The sequence below is a fragment of the Helianthus annuus genome, chromosome 15 (assembly GCF_002127325.2).
Source record: "Helianthus annuus cultivar XRQ/B chromosome 15, HanXRQr2.0-SUNRISE, whole genome shotgun sequence".
In the NCBI taxonomy this organism is placed as follows: domain Eukaryota; kingdom Viridiplantae; phylum Streptophyta; class Magnoliopsida; order Asterales; family Asteraceae; genus Helianthus; species Helianthus annuus.
In genome coordinates this window covers 135,037,297-135,064,076 of record NC_035447.2, presented here as the reverse complement: position 1 = coordinate 135,064,076, position 26,780 = coordinate 135,037,297, and the positions used below count along the sequence as shown (strand labels likewise).

At 36.8% G+C, this 26,780-nt stretch overlaps 3 protein-coding genes and 1 long non-coding RNA gene across 4 annotated transcripts; 2 read left to right on the top strand and 2 right to left on the bottom strand.

The window, feature by feature from the left end:
• Positions 1-439: 439 nt before the first annotated feature.
• LOC118487207 lies at positions 440-2,210 on the bottom strand. Its single transcript, XR_004880779.1, has 3 exons — positions 2,033-2,210; positions 1,046-1,117; positions 440-607 (listed from the first exon to the last, which is right to left on the bottom strand). It is a non-coding gene; the product is annotated as an uncharacterized LOC118487207 (long non-coding RNA).
• Positions 2,211-4,288: 2,078 nt separating this feature from the next.
• Positions 4,289-8,092, top strand: LOC110912542 (probable inactive receptor kinase At5g67200). Its single transcript, XM_022157295.2, has 2 exons — positions 4,289-5,931; positions 7,154-8,092. Exons 1-2 carry the CDS (start codon positions 4,443-4,445, stop codon positions 7,723-7,725), a joined length of 2,061 nt encoding a protein of 686 aa, XP_022012987.1. The 5' UTR covers positions 4,289-4,442; the 3' UTR covers positions 7,726-8,092.
• On the bottom strand, positions 8,067-14,839 carry LOC110914253 (kinesin-like protein KIN-4A). Its single transcript, XM_035984468.1, has 21 exons — positions 14,477-14,839; positions 13,942-14,088; positions 13,715-13,864; positions 13,404-13,624; positions 13,158-13,336; positions 11,891-12,052; positions 11,700-11,791; positions 11,516-11,623; positions 11,192-11,431; positions 10,884-11,063; positions 10,687-10,797; positions 10,531-10,611; positions 10,392-10,463; positions 10,159-10,267; positions 10,011-10,042; positions 9,764-9,936; positions 9,474-9,692; positions 9,193-9,400; positions 8,959-9,099; positions 8,611-8,873; positions 8,067-8,402 (listed from the first exon to the last, which is right to left on the bottom strand). Exons 1-20 carry the CDS (start codon positions 14,594-14,596, stop codon positions 8,646-8,648), a joined length of 2,973 nt encoding a protein of 990 aa, XP_035840361.1. The 5' UTR covers positions 14,597-14,839; the 3' UTR covers positions 8,067-8,402; positions 8,611-8,645.
• A 1,397-nt stretch (positions 14,840-16,236) lies between these two features.
• Positions 16,237-17,055, top strand: LOC110912541 (ethylene-responsive transcription factor ERF011). The gene has a single exon (XM_022157294.2). The coding sequence runs from the start codon at positions 16,460-16,462 to the stop codon at positions 16,898-16,900; it is 441 nt and encodes a 146-aa protein (XP_022012986.1). The 5' UTR covers positions 16,237-16,459; the 3' UTR covers positions 16,901-17,055.
• Positions 17,056-26,780: the final 9,725 nt, after the last annotated feature.

Below are 26,780 nucleotides of genomic sequence, written 5' to 3'. Positions count from 1 at the left end.
TTTACCATTAAGATGTGGATTTCACTCCTAACTTAATGGTGTAATTTCGTGCAAAATAAAGAATAAGCGTATTGAGAGTCGTTTACCAAATTGTGGGTTTCACGCCTATTTTGGTAAACTCGTCTCGTTTGTATTACGGGTGTCTTCAAGTCTTCAAGTGTATTGTGTAAAATGTCTTAGGAAAGACATTATGTAAGTATTAAGACCAAAAATAAGAGAAAGAAGCTAGGTAGGAAGAATAAACATTTTAAGCATGTAACAAGATTGGTCAAAAATAAGGTACCTACTATAGACTAGGTCGAACATGGAAATTCTACCTAATTCCATATAGTTATGGCTCTGATACCAATCTGTCACACCACAACCAATGGCGAAATCATCGGAGTGGGACAAAGATAGATTGCTCATTACACATAATACTATTGCGACGATATTTAATTCAAAATTAATTTCATATCATAATAAAATTGTCAAGTACAACATGAAAATCAAATACAACATCAAAAACAAAACAACAAGTTCAACAATTTAAGTACAAATTCTAGTAATTTCAAGTGCGTTTCTAGTGTCGTCCCTACTAGATTTCATCGTATTCAACATCATCAACCTGCAACATGTTAACAAAATATAGTTCAACACAAAAATGTATTGGCGAGTACACAAGTTTAAGTATAAGTATAAAAGTTTTAAAACGAATCCACATGGAAACTTAGGTTATTCAAGATCAACATAACATGGCATGCAATATTTCTAGTCAACTCTTTGTTTACGCAATAAAGAATGAAATTTAACATGACCTCTCGTTCACAGGTGGTGCGTTAATCCTATAGCGCTATACATGTTAAATGGAGGCTCGTATAAAGCTAATGACTATATTATCACATAAGAATCACCCAAGTATATGCATCAAGTATAACAACATAGTATTCATGTATTTGGATTGTTTTCGTGCATTTGCATAAAGAATAAAGTATTTGTAATTTTTTATAAGGTTAACATATTGCACACAAAAGTGTTAAAATGAAAATGGGTCAAGTGTACTCACGCTTTTGCAAGCTTCCACTTGTTAATCCGTGAGGAGTTTGTTGGTTGTTGGAGGATGAAACACCAAGTCCTTCTACACGAGGAAACGTAGGTGTATGAGTATTTGGAAGATAACAGGAGATTAGGAATTCAGAATTTAAAGTATATCGTAAGTAAGTATATGAGAAAATAACCATCTAGCACCTAATACTCGTTTTTGACACTATGAAACCCATAGGGGTTGGAATGTTTTCATGGGTTAAAGTACCCATTAGAATCGTAACGAGTACTAAGTTCTTAGATGATGTAACTTAGTATTTTGACAAATAACCATTAGGTTATCATCAAAGGTTCGGTTACTATAAGTGTTATATATTCTATATAGTATAATTTATAAGTTCTAGTCCATCAAGTATAAAAAGATTATCATATAAGTCATGCATAGAGGTAGGAAGATAAATCTTCCATTTTAAAACCTCTTTTGTATTCACCAATGCACAAGTTGCCATGAGACAACAAGGATGGTCCTGAATGGATTATTATTACGGAAATGAAATACACACTAGCTAATAAGGAATACATCAAGTGATGTGTGGATTTGTAAGTAGGATAGCCCAAGCTATCCAAATAATCACACATATTCAAGTTCAAGACTTGTTCATCACTTGTGGGTTATAACCCTTTTAAAAACAGAAAGTTTAGAGGATTAAAACCTCTGAATTTGTATGTTACAACCTTGTTTTTAAGCACACATAATCATAGTCTTGATTAGTGGCATAAGGACAAAGGAATGTATAAGAAAACATGAGTTTTCTTAAAAAACATGAGTTTTCTTCAAAAACATGAAGATAAAAATGAGCAGAATTTAAGTGCACTTTGGACCTAAAAAATGGTGAGGTTTCACCTTAGTTTTCCCAAGCAAACTTGTGAGAACCTTCCTAGAGGTTATCCAAGTGTTTTCAAGAAAGAAATGAGAAGAAAATTGAAGTAGAATTGAATTAAAACTCACTTTTTATGGCTGGAACTTTCTGAAATATTGCTGAAACTCAGCTGAGTTTGGGAGGATTTTTGAAGTGTTTGGAGGCTTGTAAAAGTGGGATAAAGGATGGGGAAGTGTTCATTATATAGGGAAGGGATTAGGGTTTCAATGGGTTGGGCTTTGGACAAGATTAGTGGGTCATTAACCTTGAAACAAGCCACTAAACCCAGCCCAAGGGGGGCTGTCCACTTTTTATTTTATTTTATTTTTGTTAGTTAAATGATATATATTTGTTTATTTGATGCCATTTATTATATAATTAACATATATTAAGGTGTGACATGATATTTTTGAAGTATGGACATCATATGCTAGTGTTTACTTGGTAAAAAGAACAAGTTTATAAAAGTTTAATGTCACAAAGTAGATAACAAGGGTGAAATTTATAATGAAGCGTCGAATGATTATAATTTTCGCGATTGAATAACCAAGTATCTTGTATGAATGAAATGCTTTATGAATTACGATCACACGAGAATTGTTTACGTGTTAATTTATGATACGAACTATGTTAATAAACGTGTGTATGAATCGATGTATAAACATGTATAAGTAATGTATATTCCACATAAAGATCAATTTCATTACGATCGAAGTCTCGGATTTACAACGATTCAAGATGAGATATGATTACAAAGGAACGAGTTTCCGAAAATAGAATTACGATACAATCTTACTAAAAATGGAAAGCTGCGAAAAACGAGGCGTTACAGTTACAAAGAGTGAATTACAAGTTCTGTCCTTTATCAATATACCAAATATCAGGCGGTGTCATTTTTCTTTAAAATTGATAAGTTTTGTACTTAATGTTTTAAAATACTTCACGTTATGCCCTTTAGCCTTAACCCAGTTTATTTTTACTGTTAAATTTGATCATGTGACTTGCATATGAGGACAAATAAGTCATTTTACCCACTATCCCCATTTCCCATTTTCCCCCAATTTATAGTTTTATACACATTCATCTTTTTCTTCTTCTCAAGGAAACCCACACACGCTCACACAGTCACACTTTCCTCTGGTCGCCCTCTCTATTCCGACAACTACAGATATGTGGGTGGATGACGATGGTGTTATGGGTGGAGATAATGGCATGCACTTACCAAGGTAGCTGCCGTCCGTCAGCTCCATCTCTTAGTCATCTTCTTAATTAGTTAGTACATTTATACGATTGCACATATAGTGTTTGATGAAATGCCATTGGTTACTTTGAAAGGAATATGAAGTATTCTGTCAATTTTAAATGCCATTAGTTTAGAAATTGATCTTAAAATATTGTAGCAATTAAACCCAAGCGATATGCAGGTGGATGGTGATAGTGTTATGGTGCGGTTGCAGCGATGGGGCCGGTAGGGGTGTTGGTGGTGGAAGGAGGTGATCGTGGCGGTGCAAGGAGGTGATGGCGGTGGTGGAAATAGGTGGTGGTGCTGGAAGTACAGAAGGAGTGATGGAGTAGAAAGAGAAAGTATTTGTTTAGAGATGGAGTAGAGAGAGAAAATGTTTGTTTGGAGGGAGAATGAGGTATATAATTTTGTTATAATTTTTTTAGATGTTTTTTCTTAAACAATATGGTAAAAAGACAATTATACCCTGATGTGACTTGCATATGAACAAATTTAACTGAAAAAATAAACTAAGTTAAGGCTAAAGGCCATAACGTACCATTTTAAAACATTAAGTACAAAACTCATCAATTTTAAAGACAAAGGACATCACTTGAAATTAAGTATATAGATAAAAGACAAAACTAGCAATTTCCTCTATTACAAACAAATGACAGATAAACAGGTAACAAATTGCACTGCAGCCCTCTTTTAAATTGCAAAATCTATCCACGAATCATCTCTTAGGCCATCCGTAGTCATAAAGCCCCTTGTGGGGCGTTATGCGACACGTGTCGTGCCACGTCACACGGGGGCTTTATGGGGCGTTATATCACTAGAGCCCGTAGTCATAAAGCCCCTACCCATCATTACCTAAATATTAATTTTCAATTTTATTAATTAATTATAAAAACCTTAACTGAATTTGATTGGTCCATTTTTGAAAAGAACATCCATAGCGGCGCCATGGATATAGCGCTGCATCCCTTTTTTTTGTTCATAGCGCCGGTGGGGGCGGTGTGGGCGGCGCCATAGCGGCGCTATGGCCCTTGGCCGCGCCCCACTACGCAAGACCTTAAGGATTGATAAATTACCATCCACACAACGCAGCTAGTTACACCCCACAACTAAAATCTTCCATATTTGTTGTCATTTCCTAAACCTTCGTTCGTGTTACTATGTCCCCCTGTCTGATGAAAAACTCAATCAAGTACTGCTAGAAAGCAAACAAAAACAGACAACTCACTTCTCAACTCTCTTTCCCACTCCACTCAACTATGCACACCCTACCCAAACCCTTCCACCACCACCACCACCACCACCACCACACCACCTTCTCTCTCATCCTCATCCTCACCCTCTCACTCCAAACCACACTCTCCACCACCCCTCCAAACGACGCCGTTTCCCTCCTCAAATTCAAACAAAGAGCCGACACCACCAACACCCTACTCTACACCCTCACCGACCCACTCAACCACTGCCAATGGCAAGGCGTCAAGTGCGTCCAAGGTCGAGTCGTCCGGCTCGTCCTCCAAAGCCACGGCTTGACCGGCATCTTCGCCGACCACACATTGTCTCAACTCACCAACCTACGTGTCCTGAGCCTCCGTAACAACTCCCTAACCGGCTCCATACCAAACCTCTCACCCCTCATCAACCTCAAGACCCTGTTTCTTGACCACAACACGTTCTCCGGCTCCTTCCCGGTTTCACTAACCTCACTCCACCAGCTCCAGTCACTTAATCTAGCTCGCAACAATCTCTCCGGTTCAATACCGGTTCAACTTAACTATCTAGACAGGCTCATTATTCTCCGGCTGGAATGGAACCGGTTCACCGGCTCCATTCCGGCTCTCAACCTAACCGTTCTCCAGGCTTTCAACGTCTCTGCCAACAACCTCACCGGTCCGGTGCCGGTGACGCCGGCGCTTTCGAGATTTGACATTTCCTCTTACTTGCTAAACCCTAGCCTCTGCGGGAAGATTGTTAACAAAATTTGTGATTCGAAGTCTCCGTTTTTTGATGCTGCTTCCGGCGGTGGTTCTGGTGGTTCCGGTGGTACGGCTCCGGTGCCGGTGGTGCAGAACGGTGAATCGGAAGGTCTGGTTGTGTCTCCGCCGGCTACGCGGCGGCATAAGCGAGTCGGAATAATCCTAGGGTTTATAATAGCGGTTTTAACTGTTGTAGCAGTTGTTTTATTGATTTTCGCGATTTGGAATCAACGAAGTTATCGAAATCGAACGAAATCAGTTGCGTTTAGCTCCGATGCAGAAGACGAAACCGGAACCGGCAACCGTAACGGAAACGGTAACGGTTACGGAAACGCGGTTGTTGCGATTTCAGCGAACAATACGGTTAACACAGTGCAAATTGTTAACAAACAAGTTGAACTTAAAGATCAGAAGGTGCAATTACCTGAACATTACCGTGAGAGAAGCGGAGATTTGATATTTTGCGACGGCGATACGGCGGTGTACGGACTGGAACAGCTGATGTCAGCATCGGCGGAGTTGTTAGGAAGAGGAACGATCGGGACGACGTACAAAGCAGTGATGGATAACCAGGTGACGGTGACTGTGAAGAGGCTTGACGCCGGGAAGACGGCGGTCACGTCCGGTGAAGGTTTCGAGAAGCATCTGGAGGTGGTTGGGAGGCTTAGGCATCCAAATTTGGTTCCGGTCAGGGCTTACTTTCAGGCGAATCAAGAGAGGCTTGTTATTTATGACTATCAAGCAAATGGCAGTTTGTTTAACCTGATTCATGGTGAGTTCACTGTTGTTTTGAACCCGGTGTTTCGTGTGAGTTCACTCACTGAGTTTGACTCGGTTACTTAAAAGCCTGTGAACTTTATTGGAAAAGTGGAGGGGCATGGGTTCACTGGCAAGTGTGTTGACTAGTAATCATGAAGTCATCGTGACTGGGGTGATCTTGATCAGTTTGGTTATTGGTTTTAACCGATGCTTCGTTGTTTAGATTTAGAATTTGATAACCGATCGGTTGTGGTTATAAAAGGGTTGGAAAATTTGGTTATTGAAAACAAATGTTCGATTAATTTGGTTTTTTTGAAAAGATGGTTCGGTTAAATCGGTAACCGTAAGAAGAAATGACAACTAATATGTTACTTGTCATATAACAACTTTTCCGACATATTAACATTTTATCATAACCATAGTTATTAAAGCGAGCGCCCAGGCGCGCCTAGGCGCAAATAAGGCCCCGGGCCCAACAAATCGCCCTTAGTGCGCCTCACGCCTTTAATAACTATGGTCATAACTGAACCATAAAAGCAGTTATAAAAAAAGCATCGCATATTTCAGTTAGGTAATTCGGTTTTTTTGTGCTCACCCCATTCATGATAGATAACGGGGCAAAAGATCAAATACAAATAATCTTAACATACTAAACATACAAATTGAAGGAAAACCCAAAAAGACAAGGTGACATTTTTGTAATTACCACCAACTATCAAAGTTACAACAAAAAATACCTAAAAAAACACAAATTTTTTTTTTAACATTTTTTATTAAAAAATCGCTACATTTCGTTAGCAAAAAAAAAAAAAAAAATTTTTTTTTGCTGCTACTAAAAGTAGCGATTTTTTAATAAAAAATGTTAAAAAAATAAAATAAAATAATTTGTGTGTTTTTTTTATTTTTTTAGATTTTTTAAGGTTTTTTGGGGGGGTGGGGGGGTTAGGTTTTTTTAGGTTTTTGGGGGGGGGGGGGGGGGGTTAGGTTTTTTTTGGGAGTGGGGGGAGTGGTTAGGTTTTTTTAGGTATATTTGTAGAGTAACTTTGATAGTTATTGATAATTACAAAAATGCCACCTTGTCTTTTTGAGTTTTCCTTCAATTTGTATGTTTAGTATGTTAAGATTATTTGTACAAGAACTTTACCCTAGATAACGGTTGGGATAAAAATGAGTTATGAGTATTTTGGACGGCTTAATCTTATTGGTGCATTTTATATATTTAATGACATGAACAGGGTCAAGATCAACAAGGGCAAAACCATTGCACTGGACATCCTGTTTGAAGATTGCTGAAGATATAGCACTAGGCCTTGCTTACATCCACCAAGCCTCCAGACTCATTCACAACAACCTAAAATCATCCAACGTCCTACTCGGTCCCGACTTTGAGGCTTGTCTCACCGACTACTGCCTCTTGGTCCTTGCGGACCCCACATGTATGGATGAATCCATTCCCACGGGTTACAAAGCCCCGGAATTAAGAAAATCGTACAACCGGGCCACGACCAAATCTGATGTTTATGCTTTTGGAGTCCTTTTGTTAGAGCTTCTATCGGGTAGGCCTCCTTCCCAGCATCCACACCTAGTCCCCGAGGATATGGCTGAATGGGTGAGTGCAATGAGGGAGAATGATGACATGCCACATGATAATAGGCTAGGAATGCTTGTTGAAGTAGCAGCTGTTTGTAGCATGACATCACCCGAACAAAGGCCCGTAATGACACAAGTTTTGAAGATGTTACAAGAGATTAAGGAGACTGCCTGTATGACCACCGACAATGATTACACGTATAATGTATATTCATAACCGCTAAGCATGAGAAGAAGCTACAAGGAAATGGCTACATTATTGTCAATTGTGGTTATACTTTTGGACATGCAACCACAGAACGATAGTGAGAAGTCAACGCTTTTTGTACAATCTGCTGCTGGTCCAGAGGAGAATGCTGGTTATTCGTGAATCCATACGTGTCATCTACCGTCGGTAAGCTGCTGTGAAGATTAAGTATTGATATTTAAAGTAAGATCCTACAGTTTCTGTTATATATACACTCTTATCTTTATTCCTATGTTTTAATCAGTCATAACTCGTATTTAAATTCGTACTTGTCTACATCGAGGAGACTCGTGGCAGTTAGGAGATTTAAAAGACAGTAAAATCATGTTTGAGATAAGGAAATACATACATTGTTCGAATCCCGTTTCTTTGGGATTGAACTAAATGATACAAAATTTTGCTAACCTTCACCAATTGAAAAAAAAAAACTATTTACAAATAATATTCTACTAAAAACTTAACAAATCAGTTATCCAGCTACCTTTTTTTCGGTTTTCTTTTGATCCTAACTCTGATGCAATGTCTCCTTTAAATTTGTAACATGTATGTTTAACCTCAATTATCTCTGTTCCTCTTCACCTTAAAACCTCTAACAAGATTGATTGTTCCAAGTAAAATCATAAGATAAAACCATCATCCCGATCGGCCTGATGGAAATTGAACATGTTATGATAATTTAGGTTAAAGTTGATGATACAATATCGGATGCTACTGTAACGGTATAATACAATAAATCAGTTTAATTTGTTGGAAATTTCCAGTAAATTTATTAATTTATTTGATCATGTGGCAGCCGTTTTAGTCGATATTTTTCTAGTTTGGCATTTGTGAACAAAAGGAAGAAAGATAACCAACCTTAAAGAGGTAGAAGCTAGCAAGGAGAAGACTACTCATGTGGTTGGACCAAGCCTGAGAGACAAATCTTGACCCTTTAATGTATCGTCACTGTTTCTGACCTGATCGCTGGTTTTGATCAGGTTTGACAGCTTCCACGGTTTCTGCCACTTCCACTTGAACTGTATCAGCCATTCATCATGACTTCGCCTCCACCTCGAGATTTTTCCCTTCTGTTCACCGAGTGGCAACTTTTTCATCGACACATGTGCCATTGGTATCATCTGTACCAACCAAAATTAGTAGTTATAGACTCATATCCACTCTTTGGTAACATGTAATCCAAATCTTGACAGACGAAACGTTCACCTTTTGTGTTTGTTTAAAAGCCACTTTGAGTGGCCTATTGCAGATTCCTGCTTTAGAGTCAAGTTGCCTTGATTCTGGGAACGGCAATGGAGATTCCAAACCCATATCTGCGAAAATATCTAACGAAGTTGTAGCCCTTCCCTGTTACAATTCGAGTAATTAATAAAAGACAATTAGGAAGTCGGTTTGTTTAGCCATAAAGCTAACGAAAAAGAAATGAACATGGTTTTCTACCTTTAGAGGAGCAGAGCCGATTGTAAGAGGTTGCAGCTCTAATCCTTTTGATCTCTTTGAAGGCGTCTTATCCCTTGCGGTTTTCACACCTCGTTCTTCGATTTCCTTCAACTTGTTTGTTAGCGAACTTGATTTTTGGATAGAGGCTGTTTGTGTTGAACCAGCATGTCTGTCCTTGGCTTCATATTCCTTTTCCAACAACCGGCGTCTGGTAGTACAAACATATTTGTATTTTGTAGGCAAAAGAAAATTAGAATTCGCGGTAATGTACTTATTTTTACCTTGCCTCGATAGCGATACTGAATAAGTGCTGAAGCAATTCCTTTGCATCTCCTAGAGAGTGTAACGCTTTCCATCTTCCAGCAGAGGCAGGATCGTGTCCCCGCCCTGCCTCTTGAATCTGCGAAGATAGCTTAGAAAGAGCTTCCGTAGAAGATTTCACCTTGCTTTCAAGTGAAACAATCCTAACCGCTCGCGTGTTTGGTGACAATGAAGGCCCTCTTACACCAAAAACCATATTCAACACCATTACCCAGTATGCAACATATTTTGAAAACAAATTTATATATACCTCTGAGGTGCGGGTCGTCCACGAGAAGAAGCTCTATCCTGCTGTTTCAGAAAACTCAAGTCCTCCTTAAGTTTTGCATGGCTCAAAGTTCGATTTTCATGGTCCATGCGGAGTTTATACACATGCATTAGTTTGTCAAGTTCATTATCAAGCCATCTCTTCAAAGTTTTGATCTACAAATGGAATATGATTAAAACTTTTCTTAAAAGAGATGATATATTAGCGGGAACAGAAGGTTTACAGTTACCTGTCCGGACCGGTTTTGTCCTCTTGGTTGACCTAAAAGAGAGAGAGAGAGAGAGAGAGAGAGAGAGAGAGAGAGAGGTGAGATAATGAAGTTAGTACAAGTAGGAGAGAGGGTTGTGGACAAAAGTTATATTGAGATAATTATTTACCAGTAGTTTCACGGCGTATGGTTTGCTTTGTGGTTAGCTTTTGTGATTTAAGCAACTCTTTTAGCTTTTTGGTAGCTCTTTCAGCTTCTTCTGTTTTCCTTTGAAGAACCTGTAGTGAAAGAGTGAGGTGACAGGACGTCAGGATTTCATAGGGTTTATAATAATCGTCGATATGATATCAATAAAGATATCTTGAATCTAAGGCACATTTATAAGTAATATTATACCCTTACCTGTGCTTGGCGTTGGTATAGAGCTTGCAATTTCTGCAATTCAACTTCACTTTTCCTGCTATCTTTCTTTAACTGCTTAGAAAAAAACAAAGAATTACTTTGAAAATTCTTGATAAGCCCTGATGACGGAATATATCACCTGCAGCATTTGCTTCTCATGATCGGCCTTCCATTGCCGATATTGCTCTTCATCTTGTTTCACCTTCTGCTGTAGCTGTACCTGTAATACCAAGAAACTTAAACTAACCACTGAGAACTTCATGAAACTGTAACCGACGTTTTCTTCAGAAATTACCTTTTGGGACTTGATACCACGCAGCTCATCTTGTAGTCGTTTCTTTGCATCATGACATTTTTGCTTTACAAGTTCAATCTCTTGTTCATGTTTCGCCTCCAAATCTGTAATCTGTATAGCGGCTTGATTAAATAAGTTAGCAGATGGTTAAAAAGGAAGTCCATGTCAGCATGATAATGAGGATCACAATCACCTGCCTCAGGATTCTGAGCATTCATCGTTTGCACCTCCGCAGCTTCAAGACGTGCAATTTCTTCGCGCAACCTATCGCGTTCTATCTGCAGTGATCTCTTGTCTTCCTCTAGTGCTATGATTTTCTCCCTTGATTGTCGCTCGCGTGCTTCCACATCAGGAGATCCACGAAGCTTCATCTCAGGCTGCAAGTAACCCAATAAAAACAGCTTTTTTACACTGAATTACATTAGTATAGATATAGACACATAGATTGTTAAAAGGTTATCAGTAAATTCACTAAATTGTCATTGTAAAGGGCAACTGAGCGTACGTTAGCATCTGTGTCATGAAGATCCACAACCACACATTTGCTGCGATAATCATTCGTCTTTTGAACTAGTTCTGAGTTAGAAACCTCCACAAAAGCATATTCGCTGCGATATTCATTCATCTTTTGAACAAGTTCTGAGTTAGTAGCCTCCACACGTGCACTTTTGCTATGATATTCATTCATCTTTTCAACGAGTTCTGAGTTGGTAGCCTCTAGCCGGTCAATTTTTCTTTTAAGATCCTACAAGCAAGTATTTTGACACCACAAGATGACGTAGACGTGTTAAGCGGGAAATACTGTCAGGAAGACACGCATATATAATACCTGCACTTCAACAAGTTCAGCTTCCTTCCTGTGAGAAAGTTCGGCCTGCAACAATCTTAACTGCTGCCTCAACTTATGTGTGTCAGCAGGAAATACTTCTTTTTGGATCTGCCAAAAGCTCCATTAGGCATGTGAGCAAAACCATAGCTCAAAGGAAATTTAAGTGAAGGAAAAAGATATTTACCGAAGCTTTGTTCTGAATGTTGCGAGCACGATTAGCATACTTGAGAGTATTAAGAGTTTCCTCTGCGTTATAATCAGCAGGGCTGACGCACGCTAAAAGTAAACCGCACTTGTTATGTAAAAAGTAACAGTTTTCTGATCATGGGAATATAGGATAGGGATGAGACATAATAGGGTTAGGAAGATAGATACCTATCATGACAGTTTTACAATTGCCACCAAGTGAAGCCTGTAATAACCGCGTAAGTTTACTGTCTCGATAAGGTATATGCAGTCCCTCTTTTCGTTTTTTGTCGTCTCCTAGTGCACTGATGACATTCCCTAGTGCAAGAAGCCCCTTATTGATTTGAATTCCTGTTTCATTAGAAGAAGATGAAACCAAGAGAGAGATCTGCTATCGAACATGGTTGTACAAATCCCGCCTAGGCTCCGATTAATCACTAATAGGAGGTTTACCGAGTAATGGACGATTAATCGCTAGACGGTCAACGGTGATCTATGAAGCACGGGGACGGCTGTTATCATCGAGTACTTGTCCCGGGGATGGTTTGGGGACGGAAACGCCATGGGGACGTTCCCCAAACGTTTCCGGGAAAATGGGGACGGCCATTTGAAGTTTATAAATTATTGCATAAAAAGTATAAAACTAACATTATAAGTATATATATAAATTATAGAGTTAAATGCCATTTTAGTCCCTGTGGTTTGGGCCATTTTGCCAGTTTAGTCCAAAGGTTTCATTTTTAACCTGTGGGTCCAAAAAGGTTTCACAGTTGCCATTTTAGTCCACTGGGTTAACTTCATCCATTTTTTCTGTTAACGAGAAGGCCAATTTGGTCATTTTGTATGTAATTCTGTTAACTAAAAGAGCAATTCAGCCATATAAAATGACCGAATTGGCCTTCTCGTTAACAGAAAAAACGGATGAAATTAACCCAGTGGACTAAAATGGCAACTGTGAAACCTTTTTGGACCCACAGGTTAAAAATGAAACCTTTGGACTAAACTGGCAAAATGGCCCAAACCACAGGGACTAAAATAGCATTTAACTCTAAATTATAAATAGCTATTTTTTAATATTTTTTGCCGTACCAGTATCTTGGATTTTTGAGTTTTGTCGTTCCTCGTATCCGTATCGTCCCCGTACCCATTCCCGTGCTACATAGTCGGTGATTCTATTCCGGCCAAATTTTGACCGAGCCTTATAAATTTCATCCAATTACTTTAAAATAGTCAACGAGGAGTTAAAACATGTCTTCTTAAAAAATACATATAAAAAGGTGTGTATATAAAACTAAAAATTACATATAAAATCCCCAATCCGATTAATCCCTATTAATCCTGATTAATCACTGGTCGGTACCTCACCGACCGACTGACGCCTACCGATTCTTGAAACACTGAATCTTAAAATTCACCTAACTTTAGGATTCAAACGGCCCCTACGGAACCTACTAACCTTCTTTCAAACGAACCCCTTCCGAACCTGCTCTCTTAGCTCGCTCAGATCCAGCAAGGTCTACCAAATGCAGCTTTGCACATCGGTACTCCTCGGACATAACAAGCCCGCTAGAACTGGTTTCATCTTTATTTTTATCCTTCTGCTCTAAAATTATGGTGAATATTGCGTGGGAGCGGCTGTTACAAACACGAAATTCATCCCGTTTGCTGTGGAATAACCAACATGAAAACGAAAATCGGTTACCTTGATTGATTGTTCATATCCGTTGACGCTACTGATCGATTCAAACATCCTTGCTCAAGGCAAGCTGACATTTCTTTATGTGTGCTAACGCTAACTTCTGTCGACCCGCTTAGGCTCAGAGCTCCATCTGATGCTTTGCGGATTTGTAACGGATGCTTATTATCAGGATTTCCGTTGGTAATTCCCGATTCCAGCAAGTCCCTCACTTCTTCTTTCAAAATCTAGAATCCAAACCCTCTAGTTAAAGTTAAAACATATACATATATCATATATATATGCATGTAAAATTGTAAATGAACATAGAAAGTGACCTCAATGAAGGAAACATGCAACTGGAATTCAGATTCATGTTGCAGTTTTTGAATCTTGTCAAATATTATGTTCATAACTTGAAACATAAGTCCTGTGTGGGAACTTTCTTTTGGGGAGGTACCCATGGTGTAAGTCTTCCCCGAACCTGTCTGCAAACGAAACGAAATAATTGTTACGCCAACTCCAGGAAATAAAAAAACAAACAAGTTTATGCGTACGAAATTACCTGCCCATACGCGATAATCGTGCCGTTGTATCCTTGAAACAAAGCATCCAAGAGAGGAACAGCACACTCTTGAAACATATTCTTTGATGGAGACCCACCTCCTCCATAAACATGATCAAATATAAACGAATGTGAACCCATTAACACCTGCACTTGACAAACTGATTGATTATTATCCTCGGTAATTTATAGGAAATAACCAAAAATCACGGTTATAAGGATCATAAGGCGCTAGCCGGTCGGTGGAGTACATACTAACTATCAATCGGAATTTATCGGATTGAGAATTTTATATGTAATTTTTTAAGTAGAAAGGTTCTAACCCCATCTCGGCCCATTTTTTTAAGTAGCTAGGGTTAAGGGTTAATCACGAAAGTTTTTACAGGGTTTGGCCAGAATCGCTGGGTGTTATTGATTAGGTCCACCATTGACCCCCCGGGTTGATTAGATGAATATTCCTTCCTAGGTGAGGGTACAAGCATGGCAAAAATGACCCATTGGATCCGTAATTGGAATAATAATGTGTTAAATGTACCTGAGCGGTCCCTGGGACGACGTCCAAGCATTCTCGGCCGCCGTTTTGGGACTCGTGGCGGAGGAGAGGACGGATATGCAAGGCCACCTTGACATTGCAATTCTCGGGCGAGTTCTCCATGAGGATGGTTTTTATATGTATAGGGAGAAAGCATATGAATAATAAAGGGGAATATCATGGATGATTTTGGCGGGTGTTTGTTTGTGGGGGAACTCAGAATCTCCAGGCCATTGATTGATCATCGAATTGTTCAGTTTAGCCATGGGCATGGGCATTTGCATGACAACATAAATTGCCTCGTATGTTATTTAGAATCTGAGAGCCGTTGATTTGATCAAAACGAGAGAATTTGGTGAAAGATTGGTCCAGTCCCGTAATCTGAAAATAATAAATGCCCACAATCGTTACAAAAGAGAGAGAATAGAATATGTTTTTTTTTTTTTAGTAAACTTCCATTTTGCTCCCTATGGTTTGGTCACTTTAACGGTTTTGCCCCAAACCTTTAAAAATAGCCATCTTTCTCCAGTAGTTTGTTATGGTTTTTCCATTTTGCTCCCTGCGGGGAGCAAAATGGAAAAACAGACAATTTGAATGGAGTTAGAGGCGGGGAGCAAAATAGAAAAACCATAGCAAACTATTGGAGGAAAATGACTATTTTTAAAGGTTTGGGGCAAAACCATTAAAGTGACCAAACCACAGGGAGCAAAACGGAAGTTTACTCTTTTTTTTTCAAAACGGGTTGTGGGTGTGGTACTGGATGGTCAAAAACCGGGCATTACAATAACTGCTGCTTTCGGTTTAAAGTATACCATCGACATCATGAACAATAGAAGCACCCATGAGCAATAATCATTGTGAGAACGAAAGCATCACTTAGATTTCAAAGCATAGAAAACTTCTCATACATTTATCGTGAAGCTTTCTTCAAGTTGAGCATTATTATCCAAAGTCATCTTGTATACGTCTTCATCAAGAAGATCATGAAGAGATGCATTATTGACATTCAATTGATATAGATTCCATTTCAATTTGGTTACGGTGGCAATGTAATGTAAGCCTTTTGAGTACCACCAAAAACTACTAATCTACCATTTGCATTGTACTTAACCTTGTAAATCCACTTACACATGATGTGAAGAAGGAAATCCTAGCACCAGCATGACGGCTTCGAGATCACTTCTGCAAAATAGAATACCATGAGTCTCGCCACAGGAATAGGGGTCCTCCTGTGACAATCATTAAGCATGAGAATAACTACTTAGTCGAAGTCTCGAAGATAGATAAATGTACAATAAGTAAAGTGAGAGTATAAGAGTTAATGAGTGAATGGATAAAATGTTACCTTAAGTTGGCTATTTATAGCAGAGATTTAGGGTTGATGTTACTTTCATATGGTGTGATCGCCGTTGGTGAACATAATCATTTTAACAATGACATCTTGAATTCTATTGGTCACGATTAACATTCATTTTTTTTTTTTGTGATTGTACCTTTTCTGCCAAGTAGGCATAAGTCTAGGGGTGTTCATCGAATCGAACTACCCGAATATATATATATATATATATATATATATATATATATATATATATATATATATATATTTTGCTTTTTCATGCATTTCTTACGTTTTATACGATACGACAATTACATTTTATACAATAAGACTCTTTGTACCCGAAGTTAACTACATATATATTTTCCGTATAAATAAATAGATGGAGATGATATACATTTTCGTATAAATAAATAAATGGAGATGAAGATATACATCAAGACACACTTCACCCCACCAATATGCCCCCTTCCTCCTTTTCATCTGTCAGTAGACCCAATTTTGAATTAAGAATCTCCACCTCTGCAATATCCGTGGCAGCCAGTTTAACCTTTTTCACTTAATCCATTATTTATACGCCCACACCGACCTCTACATACCCCAACATCAAAACCTCTCAGTATTTATTTATTTTCAGTTAACCAAAATCCATGATCCAGAGAAAAACAAACGAATCCTGTAGCTGTTCTTCAGGCAAGCGAAAGAACAACAAGGAGCGTCCGTACAAGGGGATACGGATGAGAAAGTGGGGAAAATGGGTGGCGGAGATTCGGGAGCCGAATAAGCGGTCCAGAATATGGTTAGGGTCGTATTCGACACCGGTTGCAGCAGCGCGTGCGTATGACACGGCTATGTTTTATCTTCGTGGGCCGTCGGCGAGGTTCAATTTTCCGGAGTTGTTGGCGGTTGATGGGCCGTTGGATGAGATGTCGGCGTCGGTCATAAGGGAAAAAGCGATAGAGGTTGGGGTTAGAGTGGATGCAGAGAGGAGTTATGTGAGTGGTTCTCAAGTGGAGTCTTGTTGGTTACAGGAGAAACCCGACTTGAATAAGAATCCGGAACCGGAAGATCCAGATGGAGAGTTCCGGTGAGGCAGATTGGGGTTGATTATTTTGTTCTAAGAACTTTTTTTTTTATTTTCTTTTTTCCGGTATTATGAATTTCTATGTTGGAAACAATAACAAACAAATATTTGTATGTTGGAAACAGATGAAACAATACCAATATCGGGATTTTCTTCGAGCGATTGTCGATATAAATGAAAGACTTATTTGACTTAAAATAGTGTTAATTAAAATAAACATAATTCAAAAATTAATTAAAATAAAAACAATATACAAATGTATATACGATATCGACCATAGCCCTAAACCACATCAAAAGATAAATATTCTCTTCCAACAAAGCAACATTTGTTTATGAAATCAGATGGGCTTTAAACGAATTGGAAAAACACGAACGGTGGTACGTTCATGTTTGTTTATCTAAGAGCATTCACATCCAATCCACTAAAAATATACATACATTCCACTAAAAAACAACTCCTATATCAATATATTTCCACTAAAAACAAATACTTTTTCTCTCTCCTTTTCAATATATATTACATTTTCTCTCTCCTCTACTCACAACCACTTTTAAAATATATTAAAAAATTATACAGGGTGAACAGTGTCCCCCCAAATATACAGATGAACAGTAACATTTTCTCTCTCCTCCACTCACAACCACTTAAACCACTTTTTATAATTTAAAAACCCCATCTCTCAAGATTTGGTGGATAGAATGTGAATGCTCTAATTGAACACATACATATAATTGATATGTTCGTGTTTGTTTATTTAATCGAACACAAATATATGATCAAACGATTTTTCTCATGTTAAGTTATTAAAAAATAGAGTTAACAGATCCTTACACGTCCGACTAAGTAACATATGTTGTCTCTGTCTCCTCCCTAAGGACTGTCGAGGGAATCAAGCAAGTTTGGATCTTTTTTTAGAGAGTTAATATCCACACATCCCTCATCTCGATCTCTTTAGAGGGAGAGAGAGAGAGAGAGAGAGAGAGAATTCCGGCTTCATGCAGGCGAGTTGCAGCCTGCAATCCGAACTGAGGACGGGTTTTTGGAGTTAGCTCACCCTCGCGGGATCGCGACCCTTTGTCCCGGCCATTGCACGTGTGTCGCCCAGGGCATAAGGGGCATGATGACTTGACGTCATCCTCACCTTCCTCCGGCTTATCACCGGCAGTCTGTTCAGGGTTCCAAACTCAATGATGGCAACTAAACACGAGGGTTGCGCTCGTTGCGGGACTTAACCCAACACCTTACGACACGAGCTGACGACAGCCATGCACCACCTGTGTCCGCGTTCCCGAAGGCACCCCTCTCTTTCAAGAGGATTCGCGGCATGTCAAGCCCTGGTAAGGTTCTTCGCTTTGCATCGAATTAAACCACATGCTCCACCGCTTGTGCGGGCCCCCGTCAATTCCTTTGAGTTTCATTCTTGCGAACGTACTCCCCAGGCGGGATACTTAACGAATTAGCTACAGCACTAGAGAGAGAGAGAGAGAGAGAGAGAGAGAGAGAGAGAGTAAAAAAGGGTATTTGAATAAGATATAATAATGTGAGAGTAGTGAAAGTTTTTTTTTATCTTGCCACAATCAACCTAACCTCAACATCTAACACCACAGTTGATTTAATCTTTTAAAACTGAAATTGATCCCTTCACATAGATCCCTTCACATATACTAATCCATAGAGCAAAATACTAATAAGCAAGAGAGCATGTAAGTTAGCAAACGTGAAAGTTAATCTTTTGCCCTGAAAATAAATAGAGTTAAATGCTTGGTTGGTCCCTGTGGTTTGCAAAAATTTCACTTTTGGTCCTAGTGGTTTACTAATTACACGTGTGGTCCCAAAACTTGTCAAAAATGAACTCGGTTGGTCCCCAGCCCTAACATCAGTTAAATTTCTCAGTTAATTATGTGTGAAATGACTATATTACCCTTGAACAACTAAAAGAAATAAAAAAATATATAAAGCCCACTGATCATCATCATCTTCAACCTCTGTCCCTCAAAAAACTCAAACACCACCAACTCCTCCACCATCACAACCCACCACAACCTGCAACTACATCCACCATCACCATATATATCTTAAATTAATGATGATAATGTCCCCTGTTTCTTTCTTCATCGTTATGGCAAAACAAAGAAGAATCTTGCAACTAAACCACCATCGTTGCCGTCACCTATGCTTCCGATCACCACCAACAAAACCCCTAAATCCACACACATAACCTTATCTCACCAATGCCTTATCTTACCAAAGCAATCCACTTAGCCAATCGGATATACAGAAGACTCCACCACCCCAATCATCACTACAGGTTAGGGTTACCTCATTCTGCCTTCATTCGTCACAATTTCTGCTCCAATTCTCGCAAGAAAGACGATAACAATGCCATAGATTTGAGTCAGTACCCCACCGAAATTCGGTGATGAACATGTATAATAATTATGACTGGTAGTTTGTTAGGTATATAAACATGTATGAATTGAATTTGTTGTTGAATTGGTTGTTCATAGTTTGAAATCGGGGAAATTGTTGATGAATTGGTTGTTTATAGTTTGAAATTGGGGAAATTGGTTGTTCATAGTTGGACACATTAAAATCATAATTGGGGAAATTGGTTGTTCATAATTGGGGAATAGTTTGAAAAAGAGGAAGAAGAATATGGTGGTGGTGGAGGTAGTTGCAGGTTGTTGTGGGTTGTGATGGTGGAGGAGGTGGTGGTGTTTGAGTTTTTTGAGGGACAGAGGTTGAAGATAATGATGATCAGTGGGCTTTATATATATTTTTTTTCTTTTAATTGTTCAAGGGTAATATAGTCATTTCACACATAATTAACTGAGAAATTTAACTGATGTTAGGGCTGGGGACCAACCGAGTTCATTTTTGACAAGTTTTGGGACCACGCGTGTAATTAGTAAACCACTAGGACCAAGAGTGAAATTTTTGCAAACCACAGGGACCAACCAAGCATTTAACTCAAATAAATAAACTCGAATCCAGAGTCTTCGAATCAAAATACAAGATTGCAAAAATATACAACCTGAAGAGTTAATGTCGGACATACTTCGAATCATTACCATCACCAAACCATAAAATACGTCAGGTCACCAAGAGGTGATGGAACACCGGACAATGGAGTTAGCACGTCAAACATTGACCACCGAAGTTAAATGATAAATAAATATGTTATTAAAAATTTAAATGATAAAAATTTATATAACATAACTGCATATAAACGGTATAGGTACTCGGTGTAGTTTTTTATACAAAAAATATTTTATTTTGAAGAAAACTACGTTTGCAATAAAAATTTATATAACATAACTGCATATTTAGATTTTTATCTTAAAAAAGTTAAATGATAAATAAATATGTTATTAAAAGAAAAAAAAACATGTGACAAGATTTGATTGGGTGGATACCTCGTTGGTTTTCTATAGTAATAAAATAAAATAAACTAAAATAAAATTTATGAAAATGGATAAGGAAGAATAATTTTTGTAGGGCTATTTTTTTTGAAAGACATCATTTCAATAAAACGGACCCTCTAACCATAAAGCTCGAGGGAACAACACAACTATAAACAATTGTTGTTCCTTTGTGTGGCTATTAACAAATAATTACCCATGGCATTATAGCCTAGTGGTATCTTGGTGGTGGGATAAAGCTTATGACCATTGGTCATGGGTTCGATTCCCACAAAGGGAGGTTTTCCCAGATTTATTGGGTTTCCTCCTGAATTGGTGTATAGGCATTATTGCCTAGTGGAGATGGATATGATCGGGTGGTTCTGCTGGTGACACGATGATACTCCAGTGGCCCGTCAGTGATCCAAATTTGCCGTTAAAAAAAAAAAAGAAAAAAAAAACAAATAATTGTTTCTTTATGGGTTTCAACTATCATCCGTTAGAGTGCCAAAATTTTATTATGTTGTCTAGATTTGAAATTATGTTGTCTAGATTAAAAAAAGAAATCAGTATTTTAGGGCCGAGGCCCGAAAATGAAAGAGCAAGTTGGGCCAGTTAGTTCAACCCACAAATAAGGTGGGGGCTTGGTGGGCCACTTAGAAGTGCAACATTATTGTTAGATATAACTCTACTTGTTAGATATGATTCTACCTGAACAATCATCTTAGCTCTGTTTTGAACAAGGTTTGGTTTGTTGTGAATCTCTCACATAATAGAACACAAACTCGGTAAATAATAATTATATTAATCGTTATTACATATAATTATTTGTGTCCAAAGTTAGTAAGAAAACACATTTAAAAAAAACTCATTTCAACTATATTTTCTGAGTATCTACCAGTTTTTTTTATCGATCAACAAAATTGACTTAATAAACTTACATTTAGATTTCCTTCTTTTTCCCTTTTAACTTAATAAACTTGAATCAAGAGTCATTGGATCAAAATTTTTGAAAGATTAAGACTGTTCCCTTACTCTTTTATCTTTTTTTTTATATATAATTCCCTAATCAACTTTCGTCTTCATGCACATATGTAACCGTGCATTATGTACGTTCAGAGTTATAATAACTATTAGATTCTTTATAGTTATATAAGCTAACTAACTAACTATAATAAATATTCATTTTGTTAGAAAAATGAAATCACATTTTCTTTAACTGAATTAACATAATATGCACAAAAAGTATATAATAAATAAATAAAGGATGCGGAAAAATAACTTTTTTTGTAGGGCTATTCACTATTGACATTTAAATAATTGGGCACACGACAAAATGACACCAAGCCACAACTTTCTTTATGGATTCCAACTATCACCAAGATTTTCCAGTTATTAAAATAATAGGGCCGACTGTCGAGAGTTAAAGAGCAAGTTGGGCCACTGAGTTCAGTCGACGCATAAAAAGGTTGGGGCTTGATGGGCATTTAGAAGTGTAGCTTTCATCAATCATCATTACTGTTAGATATGATTTTACATGCAAATTATAAAAAGTAATATAATTCAAAGGTTCTGTTTATCGGCTTATAGAAAAAGTAAGTTATACTCTCTTTGTTCTTATCGGCCTATAAAAGAAATTATAGGATGGACATATGGTTGCTGATAAATATTTTTATGTGATATATAGAGAAAGGATCCTGTATAAAATATAACTAGGTTAGAACCTCGTATATTACACGGGCTGAATAAATTTAATTTTATATATTAAATAATAAAAAGTTATATCTTCATGAACACCGTATATCGTACGGGTTAAATAAATGTAATTATATATATATATATATATATATATATATATATATATATATATATATATATATATATATATATATATATATATAAATTGTTATATATTTAAAAATCATGTGTATTACACAGATTAAATAAATCTATTTTTGTATACTAAATATTAAAAACGTCGTATCTTTAAAAAACCCGTATATAATCGGGTTGAATAAATCTACCAAATCATAAAAATATTACATCCTTAAAAAGCCCGTATGCTACACGTGTTGAATAGATCTAAAAAGAGTTATATCTTTAAAAACTATGTGTATTACACATATTAGATAAATGTAATTTGTATATTAAATACTAAAAACGTCGTATCTTTAAAAAACCCGTGTATAGTCGGGTTGAAAAATCTACCAAGTAATAAAAAAATGCATCCTTAAAAACCTCGTGTATTACACGTGTTGAATAAATCTAATTTTACTTAGCAAATGATAAAAAGTTATATCTTTAAAAACTTCATGTATTACACGTGTTATATAAATGTAACTTTGTAAAGTAAATAATAAAAAAGTTATATTTTTAAAAACCCCGTGTTTTACACCAGTTGAATAAATATAATTTTATATACCAATTAATAAAAAGTTATATTTTTAATAAATTAGGATAACATTTAATATTAATTTATTATTTATATATTTATTATAAGATAAGTAGGAATGAGAGGTATTTGTTTTAAAAAAATATTAAACTAACAATTTAGATTTGAGGAAAATATTTTATTAAAGTATGATAAGATTTAATATTAATTTATTATTTATTTATCTATACTTTCTATAAAAGGAGAAATCCAAGTGATATAAGAAAAGCTGATGTGTCAGCTAGAGAGCATGTCCAACAAGGCTTTTCTTATGTCATCTGCGATGAGCTGACAGCCATAGAGGAAGCATAGTGGCATCATAATTCAAAGATCTATCATCCAAACCACTGCCCCACTTTTCAATTTCAAAGGTCTGGCCCAAATTCAATTATGAAACCACTGATGTTCATTCAAATTTCAAACCACTGATGTCTCATTAAAATGAGAGGGTAATTTGAAATTTAAAACTTCACAGGGATATGTAATTTGCATTTAATGTCATCAGAGCTTCAATTCTTCTCTCTCTCAAATATAAATTCAAACCCAAATCCAAACTCGATCATAATTTCAAAAACCCATTTCAATCTCTCTGTCCACTCTCTCTCAACTCTCTATCTCTAATACTGTAGATACAGAGAAGAGGATGAAGACGACAGAGAAGTTACATTTAACATCGATTTGAATATTATGCAAACCAATGGTAGTTTAAAAATAGATATTTTTTGATTTTTTCTTTTTATCACAAACTGAAGGTTTGTATGCTAAATGTTCTTCAGGTAGATCTTGTTGGATTTATTATTTGGTGTTGAAGTCTTGAGTTCGTTGGCCGAGCTTCCGAATGTGATCAATGTTATAAAATGGATCTCAACTTTATTGATGAAGAGGTAATGCCTGTTTGTGTTTAAAAATAGATGTATATGTGTTTTAAATAAATCACATAATTGTTATTTTCTTGGTAATTGTTAATACACTTTGTAATCAGTTCTCCTTCTTCTTCGTGGTTTCTTGAGCTTTGTTACGTGTTTTCCAGATTGAAGTTTCTTCAAATCGTCATCTTCTCCAATGATTCCATCGATTCTTCTCTCGCTAAATCTGGTAAGAATCCGTGATCTAATTTCTTTTATGATTCTATGAAATTTGATTGATATGTTTGTAGCTTTTGATTTTGTCTTTGATTTGTTATTGTTTATTCAGATGCTTGCATTGGTGTACCATGTGATTACGAGTAGATTGATTTTGATATGTTTGTAAAAGGAGAAATCCCAATGCAAATTAGAAAAGCTGGTGATGTCTGTTTATTCATCATGTTTAATATCGATTTGAATATTATGCAGACGAACGGTAGTTTAAAAATAGATATTTTTTTGATTTTTTTCTTTTTATCATGAACTGAAAGTTTGTATGCTAAATGTTCTTCAGGTAGATCTTGCTGGATTTGTTGTTTGGTGTGGAAGTCTTGAGTTTGTTGGTCGAGCTTCCGAATGTGATCAAGGTTATAAAATGGATCTCAACTTTATTGATGAAGAGGTAATGTCTGTTTGTGTTTAAAAATAGATGTATATGTGTTTAAAATAAATCATGATTCTATGAAATTTGTTTGATATGTTTGTAGCTTTTGATTTGGTCTTTGATTTGTTATTGTTTATTCAGATGCTTGCATTGGTGTACCATGTGATTACCAGTAGATTGATTTTCAGTTGGTATATATTGGGATTAAATACTCAACTGGTGGAATGACAGCAAGTCCAGCTTGTGCTTCAAGCTGTCTCGATCTCTTTGGAGGCGGATAGGTGGCTTTGGGAGGTCTGAAAATCAGAATTGATATATTTAGGGAAAATGGGGTTGAAAGATGATAACCCAACAGTTGAGGATCTCATTCTACATTTCCGATAAATTCAATTGTATTCTCAAATAATGTTTCCTATATTTTTGAAGACCAACAAATGTCTAAAGAAGCATCACTGTGGACATTTGTTGGTCTTTGTCGGTCTTTAAAAATCTAGGAAGCATTGTTTGAGAATACCATTGAATTTATCGGAGCTGTTGAATGAGATCCTCCACTGTTGGGTTATCATCTTTCAATCCCATTTTCCCCTAAATATATTGATTCTGTTTTTCAACAGGGATGTAATGTAATGATTCCTCTCAATTGAATAGATGGACACTGTTGAAGACAAAGCTGTTAAAGACAGGCACTTATGTACCTAAGGCCTGATCAACCAAAGGAAAACCACTGCTCAGTCACAACAGTGGTTCAGTATCTACAGCGGATTCAACATCAGTATTTATGTATCAGTTTATGTATCAGTTTTTCTTATGTAATAGTGTTTAGTGTATCGGTGTTTAGATTTTGTTACAACTTCGATGATGGTTGTTAGATTTATGAAAATGTAATTGCTACAGTTTGAATATTATTGTTATTATATTATCATCTGTTGATCATGGTCTGTTAAAGCACTACTGTTAAACATTCTCTGTTGAACTGCATCATCTGTTAGTCCATAGTGGAGGTTCTCTTTGGCAAACCTTTGCTTGAACCGTCTCGGTGTTTATTAGCAGATGTTCATCATGAGGCGTGTGTAAACAGATGTTTGAAATCCTCTGTTGAACTGCATCATCTGTTAAGTCACAGCAGATGTTAGCAATTTATACTGTGAAATGATCAACAGATGTTATGTTTGGCAGACTTTTGTTTCAACAGCAGATGTTAGCTTTATGATGCTTTTGTATTCATATTCAGCAGCAGAGGTTGTTTTATCAACAGAGGTTATTTGCTATAACATTCTTTGTGTTTATTAGCAGAGGTCGTTTTATCAGCAGAGGTTATTTGCTATAACAGTCTTTGTGTTTAACAACAGACTTTATCTGAATAGAGGTTGAGTGCATAAATTTGTTTGTAGTCAGATGTTTGTATCAGAGAGGTTATGACAATGATCACCCGTAAATTTGTTGAAGCCTTTTAAGAAAAGCCTTTTAAGTAACATCAGATGTTAGCTTTATGATGCTTTTGTATTCATATTCAGCAGCAGAGGTTGTGTTTATTAGCAGAGGTTATTTGCTATAACAGTCTTTGTGTTTATCAGCAAAAGTTGTTCGGAACAACAGACTTTGCTTGAACAGATTTTCTGTTTGACAGAGCTTTTGGTTTGTCAGACTTTATCTAAATAGAGGTTGAGTGCATAAATTTACAGAATATAATTTAAGTTTTAATGTATCATGAAGAGCCAATTAAAATATATGGAGAATGTACAACAAAGGTTTAAGTTAATATAAATAACAAGATAAGCATACATGATTATAATTTAAATATTCGTAAGTCGTAAGTTTTCAAATATAGAAGTTTGATACATCACCATCCCATAATTTATCTCAAATGAGATAATACCAACAACCACAACTATCTGTAGACTTTCTTTAAGATCAGCTTGGCTTTTTCTTCAGAGTAGACAAATTTGCATCTCATATTTCTGTAGATACCATTGGGCTTCGTGAACTTCTTGGTGAATTGACAAGCCGCGTATCTAAATCCCTTGCCATGCTTCTCCCGTCGAAAGTCAATTACAGTGTCAACTCCATTCAGATTTTCAACTGTCATCTTCAATGTTCTATGAATCCTTGATAAAGAAGCTACTTTCACATTCAGACGCCTAAATATAAATATAAAATACCAATAATTAATAAGAAATACATAATGTATTTAAGTAAAGTAACAAAAAACAGCTTAATTGTAACAAACATTTAATATCCAAAGAATGAGGAATAATATATTAACAGAATAAACTTACAAAATGTTTGCTGCAGTACCATACGAATTGTAAGGGGTATCCATTAGGATCAGCTTCATAATCTGAGACAGCGGCATCAAAATCTTCGTCGTCGATATCATCGGATGATTCATTCGATACAACATCATCACTATCAGAATATGTGTCATTGGATTCTTCAACATCCGACTGGTGATGAGGAACTTCCAAATTGGGTGAGGAAGTATCGTCTATCGGACTGTCATTGGATTTTGGTGCAACAATCTCACATCCATTCAAATCAAAGGC